At 36.8% G+C, this 7,069-nt stretch overlaps 1 protein-coding gene across 2 annotated transcripts in view; it reads left to right on the plus strand.

Annotated features, from left to right (window-relative positions):
* Positions 1-4,236, plus strand: part of rbm26 (RNA binding motif protein 26) — a 46,879-nt gene extending 42,643 nt beyond the window's left edge. For both annotated transcript variants that reach the window (XM_007902568.2, XM_007902569.2), the window contains exon 22: positions 2,265-4,236. In XM_007902568.2, coding sequence (XP_007900759.1) covers positions 2,265-2,354 — 90 coding nt within the window. In that variant the 3' untranslated portion in view covers positions 2,355-4,236. The remainder of the gene's footprint in view (positions 1-2,264) is intronic.
* Positions 4,237-7,069: the final 2,833 nt, after the last annotated feature.

Genomic DNA, 7,069 nt, shown 5'->3' on the forward strand with positions numbered 1-7,069 from the left:
TATGTGTAAATTGGCTGCAGTGTTTGCCAATAAAATACAGCCACTTTACAGCATATCTTGTGAATCACTTTGAGACTTGGTCCTGATGTGAAAGGCGTTTTATCAAATGGAAGGATTGTTAATAATAGTAGTATGCATTCAGTGGAGCAACATTCAGGGGTATTTTGTTTGGAATCCTATCCGTTCATTTTTTTTCAGAACAATTGGACAATTATGCAGCTTTTTAAGCAACATAATAATAATCCTTGCATTTGATATAGCACCTTATCACGTTGTTGAGATGTCTCAAAGCGCTTTACAGAATATGTTGTAAAATGGATTGACTGTATATTTTGTTGGCGGGTTGTGGCAGCCAATTGCGCACATGAATGTCCCGGAATGAGTGACGAAATAATTTTTTTAAAAAGAATTATTACCCCCGGAAAAGCGATCCAAAAATCGACTAACAATGGAATAAATGAAAAAAATTATCGAAAATCAATGACTTAGCAAATGCGGAGATGCGGAGTCCTGTAGCTCAGTGGTTAGAGCACTCGCCTCACAAGCATGAGGCCCTGGATTTGATTCCCAGGCAGGGCAAAACTTTAGGCGAGTTTCCTTACTCTACACGCTTCTGTTTACCTAGCAGTAAGTAGGAACCCAGTTGTTAGTCGATTGGCGGATTGCTTTTCCGGGGGTAAAAGTCCCTTAAAAAAATAATACTTTAAATAATAATTTGGTCACTCAATCCACGACTGTTTGTGGGACACAGCTGTGTGCAATTGGCTGCCGCATTTTGCCCCAAAAATATACAGTCAATTCACTTTACAGTATATTCTGTGATGTGCTTTGAAATGCCTTGAATACGCGATAAGGCGCTATATCAAATGCAAGGATTATTACAAATGTTATTTTCAGAAAACTTTTGTAGCTCTTGGGAGAGTATCTGGATGACATTTAGCCAGTAAAACAGGGCTTAGGAGAAGGCCTGTTTTCCAATACCTTTTTGATTGAATCATTGCTTTTCTTTTTCAACATACACCGTACATATACAAACTCACTTATCACTAAATCAGCTATTGTGGTCAAATTTTGTTGAATCAGTTGTGGAGGATCTTATGTTTAAGTCTTCATTTGGTAATTTGATAATTTGCAAATGTACAATGTGCCTGTTGAGAGGGATTCTATCTTAATAACTTTAACTCTGTCTTTCAGACATCAACTTGACATACTTCACTTTAGACAGACTGCACCAGCTTGCATTTAGTTAGTAAAATCTGTAAGAGGTCACAAACATAATTGTGTGTTTGTAAATCATAGTGAAAACATATATAGATGAAAAGAATTGGATAATTCCATAAACATGATTGTAGCCCTAACTGTGTATGAAGAAGCTTTTCATTTCAAAAGGAGTATAATAAAGTTTTTACAAAAAATTATCACAGTATCGTCGGTACAAACAGTAGGCAACTTTTCGCATGTCATGATCTTTACAGAAAGGCATCACTTCTGAGATCAATCTAACCATAACCTCAATGTAATTTGGATCTGGAAAAAGCTTGTCACCTTAACAGGGATCCATTTGGAATGTCAGCTATCCGTTAGGAGGTTGGACCTATGGCCTATGATTTAAAAAAAAGGCATGATCTTTCAGGACAGCAGTATTATAATAGCATTGGATAACATTTAAAACTTAAGCCATATACTTTTTTAAGGCGCTATATAAATGCAATTTATTGTTTTTGGATTTATACTTCAAAGTATAAAACAACACTTCTGCCTTAAGATTGGAGAAAAGCACTGATACGGTAGAAGCTTAAACTTTGGGATTTTCACCGGTAACGTTTTAAGCTGTAACTTCAATCTTTAAGAACTATAAATTTGGGGTGAGAAAATGTTTATTTTGACCAGCGAAGCTTGTTCCTTCACTACATTAAGTCACCCAACATGGCACTGAATTATATTTGGAATAGTCATGCTTTGTACATTACCTTGCTATATAGTTTATTCCAATCCTATATTGTTCTGAGTATTAAACAAAGGTTTTGTCCAGTTAAATTTGTTCTGCTGAAGTGTTGAATTTTCAAATTCAACACAATGTATTCCTATTGTGCAAGCGACCATCTCTTTACAAGTCAGATGCCAGCCAGCATGGTTGAAGCACTGTAATGTTGCTACCTTTATCAATGTTTTTTTTAAAATGGGCCATGTTAATCTAAGTTGATGCTGAGTACTTAAACAATTTGTATGCACATTGCTTGATTTTGATAGAAAACTATTTTTAGTTTCAGGAGGAGTCTTTGATCGATGATTTATTGCTCCAAGATGACGATGAGGAGGAAGATGATAATGAATCGCGCTCATGGCGGAGATGATCAAGAGGCAACCATTTACTTACAGAAAGTTATGCTGTTGGCATTCTGAATCTATAATGTGATTTTTTTAAACTGATGTACTAAAAACTGTAGTTAATCACCTGTATTAGTGCAGGTTAGTGTGTCAGCAATGGAGATAGGCCTCAGAATGTCCCTGTACCTGTAGAGAAGGACTGAAATGAAATTACGGCTTTAGTTGCAACAGGAGGCATGTATGTAATTCATTTTTATTAATTTTGTGAAACTTGATACTAATGTTTATTGAACTTTGGCCTAAAGGAAAGATGCTAAGGCTTTCTATGTAATTCACAGATTTGGTCCTTGTGATGTGACCAAACTAGGAACAATTCAATGTAACTGTTACAAATGGTTCCATGTTATTATGGGATGAAGGTTGACATTGAATTACTTATTGGATGTTTCAAAACTTCCTGGAGACATCTTAAGCTTTGTGATAAAGCAGAGAACTTGGGAAGTACTGAAAAGTGCTCTTGTTTGTTAAAAGTTATGTCCTACCTTATTTTGCATAGTTTGCTTTAGGCTTTACTATGTATTAGCCTTGATTTTTCTTCTGTTCGATTTGTGTACGTATTTTACGTAAGAGTTGATTTTAAACATTCATTGTAAAACAGCTCCTTGAAAGTTCTTTTTGACTTTCAAGACATGTTAAAAAAAATAAAGAAATGGAATGGTCTAATATATAAAAAACAAAAGAAAACCTTATGTAATATAAAGGAAAAAATTGGTTACATGTAAAAACAAAAAAAAAGACCATTCCCAACACACCAACAAAACTCATGAAAGAGCTATAACCAGCCCTATATTTCTTGTAAGAAAACAAGTTTATTTTGCAGCACAAAGGTACAAGTAAGTATCATTCTACCTCTTAATACAGGAATTTGTATTGATTGTTTTTAGATATAATCCTGATAATTTGTCTTTAGTCCCTTCAGGCTCGCAGCAAACCGTTTGATGATAATGTTTTTATTCCTCACTTTGTGAAACTGACACAAAATACCAAAAGTTATTTTTAAAATCGAAACTACTTGAAATGTTTTTGTTTAAATTCATTGTTTTCCGAATGTTAGAGGGGTGTGCTCTGTGGAGTGACTAGATAAGGTAGGGCTGTTTGCCTTGAGAAAAAGTCAAGCAGTCTCAGATGGGATCTTTTGAATAAATATGATACTAAATGGTACTAAGAAATTAGACTAAGAATTAGAAATTCAAAAGTATTTGAACAAGCACCAAGGTTCTATTGACGATAATGAAGGGCAGATTAAATATCAGGAAATATTTATTTGTGCATAGGGTAATTAACAGCTGAAGTGGTAAGTGCTTGATATTGTAATGGGTGATGGAAGGGAAGGAATCCTAGAAGGCAGTTATAAAATGACAAAAGATAGCCAATATGGGTTTATGAAGGGGAAACTAATTTACTGGTTTTCTTTGACACTGAAAAGGAGTGTGATAAGGTAAGCCAGTGGATGTTGTATATCTGGATTTCAGTAAGGGCTTTGATACAGTTCCTCATGAAACACTGGTACTGAAAATAGAGAAAGCAGGAATTGGGGCACCATATCTTGCAATGGATACTTAATTGGCTGACTGAAGAACCCAGAAGGTGGTGGTACAGGGAATGTCATCAGGTTGGGAGAATGATACCAGTGGAGTTCCACAGGCGTCTGTTTTGGGACCTCTTATTTAACATCTTCAAAAACGACCTGGAGCTAGGAGTCACAAGCACAATGGCTAAATGTGTAGATGACACAAAGTTAATGAAGGTGGTAAACTGCAGAGATTAACAGGATAGATTACAGGAGGACTTGAACAATCTTAAGAATTGGGCAGATCGATGGCAGATGAAATGTAATGTAAAGAAATGCAAAGTACTTCACATGGGGACAAAAAATCCAGCAAGGGATTATTATTTAAATGGTAAGAAAATAATCTGTATGGAAAATGAAAGGAACCTGGGGATCCTGATTGATAGTAAAATAAAGCTATCGCAACAGTGCCCGGCAGCAGCGAGTAAAGCAAACCAGATTCTGGGCTGCATTAAAAGTACTGTTAAGTATGGACAAAAAGCTCAACAAAGGAAATATAGCATTAAGGAGTAGGGGAAATAGAAGTCAAAATTAAAGGCACTATATCTGAATGCACAAAGAATTTGTAACGAGATAGACAAATTAAGTGCACAAATAGACATAAATAGGTACGATCTAGTGGCTATTACTGAGACGTGGTTACAGGAAGACCAAGGGTGGGAGCTAAACATTCTGGGGTATTCGACATAGGAAAGATAGGCAATGTTGGAAACGAGGTGGGGAGATAGCCCTGCTAATAAAAGATTAGATAAAAACAGTGAAGCGAAAGGATTTTAAATCAGAAAATCAGGACGTAGAGTCAATATGGGTGGAGGTAGGAAACACCAAGGGACAGAAAACACTAGTGGGAGTAGTTTATAGACCCCCAAACAACAGTTACAGTATTGGGCAGGGTATTAATCAGGAAATTAGAGGAGCATGTAGCAAGGGGTGATTTCAATCTTCATATAGACTGGGAAAACCAAATTGGCAAAAGTAAATTAGAGGATGAGATTATAGAATGCATTAGAGATAGTTTTCTGGAACAATATGTTGAGGAACCAACCAGGGAACAGGCAATCCTAGATCTTGTTTTGTGTAATGAAATAGAGCTAATCAGCAATCTGGAAGTTAAGGCTCCTCTCGGGCAGAGTGACCATAACATGATGGAATTTAATATTAAGTTAGAAAGTGATATAGTTGAATCTGAAGCAAGGGTCTTAAATCTAAATAAAATCAACTTTGCAGGTATGAGAGAAGATTTGGCTAAAATAGACTGGGAAATTAGATTAAAAAATATGATGTTAGACCAGCAATGGCAAACATTTAAAGATATAATACATAATTCCCAGCGATCACATATTCCCTTGAAAAATAAAAATACCACGGGAAAAGTGGTTCAACCTTGGCTAACTAGAGAAGTTAGGGAAAGTATAAAAGTAAAAGAAGAGGCCTATAATACTGCCAAAAAGCTGTAAAACAGAGGACTGAGAGGGCTTTAGAGATCAGCAAAGGAAAACCAAGAAACTGATTAAGAGGGAAAAAATGGAATATGATGGTAAACGAGCTAGGAACATAAAGCCAGATTGTAAGAGTTTTTACAAGTACATAAAGAGGAAGAGACTATCAAAGGTGAATGTGGGTCCATTGCAGGCAGAGACAGGAGAAATTATAATGGGGAATAAAGAAATGGCAGAGTCATTAAACAATTATTTTGCTTCAGTCTTCACATTAGAGGACGCTGAAAACTTACCGAAAATAGAGGGGAACCTGGAAGCTAATGTTAGTGAGGAACTCAAAGAAATGAACATCAGTAAAGCAATAGTACTAGAGAAATTGAAAGGATTAAAAACAGATAAATCCCCTGGACCTGATGGCCTGCAGCCTAGGGTTTTAACAGAGGTGGCTGCAGAGATAGTGGATGCTTTGTTTTTGATCTTCCTAAATTCCCTGGATTCTGGAATGGTTCCCAGTGATTGGAAGGTCGCAAACCTAACGCCGATACTTAAGAAGGGTGGGAGACAAAAAATGGGCTACTATAAACCAGTTAGTCTGACATCAGTGGTAGGGAAAATTCTAGAGTCCTTAATTAGGGATGTCATTGTGGGGTACTTAGAAAATCATAACATGATTAGGCAGAGTCACATGGCTTTACGAAAGAAAAATCATGTTTAACAAGTCAAAGTTTTTTGAGGATGTAACTAGCAGGTTAGATAGGGGGAACCAGTAGATGTGGTGTATTTGGATTTCCAGAAGGTATTCAATAAGGTGCCACATAAAAGACTGTTGCATAAGATTAGAGCCCATAGAATTAAAGGCAATATATTAGCATGGATTGGAGAGTAGCTAACAGGAAGAAAACAGAGAGTAGGGATAAACAGGTCCTGCTCAGATTGGCAGGAAATGACTAGTGGAGTGCCACAAGGATCGGTGCTTGGGCCTCAATTATTTACAGTCTATATCAATGATTTAGATGAGGAAATAGAACTTAATATATATAACTTCGGGGACACTACGAAGATAGGTGGGAGAATAAGCTGTGAGGATGACACAAAGAATGCAAAGGGAAATAGACAGATTAGGTGAGTGGGTAAGAAGGTGGCAGATGGAGTATAATGTGGGGAAGTGTGAAGTTATTCACCTTGGTAGTAAAAATAGAAAAGCAGATTATTTTCTAGAAACTAGGTAGTGCTAGTGTTCAGAGGGATTTGGGTGTCCTTGTACACCAGTCACAAAAAGTTAGTATGCAGGTACAGCAAGCAACTAGGAAGGCTAATGCCATGTTGGTGTTCGTTGCAAAAGGGTTAGAGTACAAGAGTAGGGAAGTCTTGTTACAGTTGTATAAGGCCTTGGTGAGACCGCACCTAGAATATTGTGCAGTTTTGGTCTCCTTATTTAAGAAAGGACATACTTTCCTTTGAGGGAGTGCAGCATAGATTCACGAGGTTAGTTCCTGGGATGACGGGGTTGACCTATGAGGATAGGTTGAGTAAACTAGGCTTATATTCTCTAGAATATAAAAGAATTAGAGGTGATATTATAGAAACCTATAAGATTCTTAAGGGTCTTGCCAGGATAGATCCGTGAGACTTTCCCCTGGTTGGAGAATTTAAAACTAGGGATCATAGACTC

This window comes from Callorhinchus milii, unplaced genomic scaffold (genome assembly GCF_018977255.1).
Source record: "Callorhinchus milii isolate IMCB2004 unplaced genomic scaffold, IMCB_Cmil_1.0 Scaffold4, whole genome shotgun sequence".
Taxonomy (NCBI): Eukaryota; Metazoa; Chordata; class Chondrichthyes; order Chimaeriformes; family Callorhinchidae; genus Callorhinchus; species Callorhinchus milii.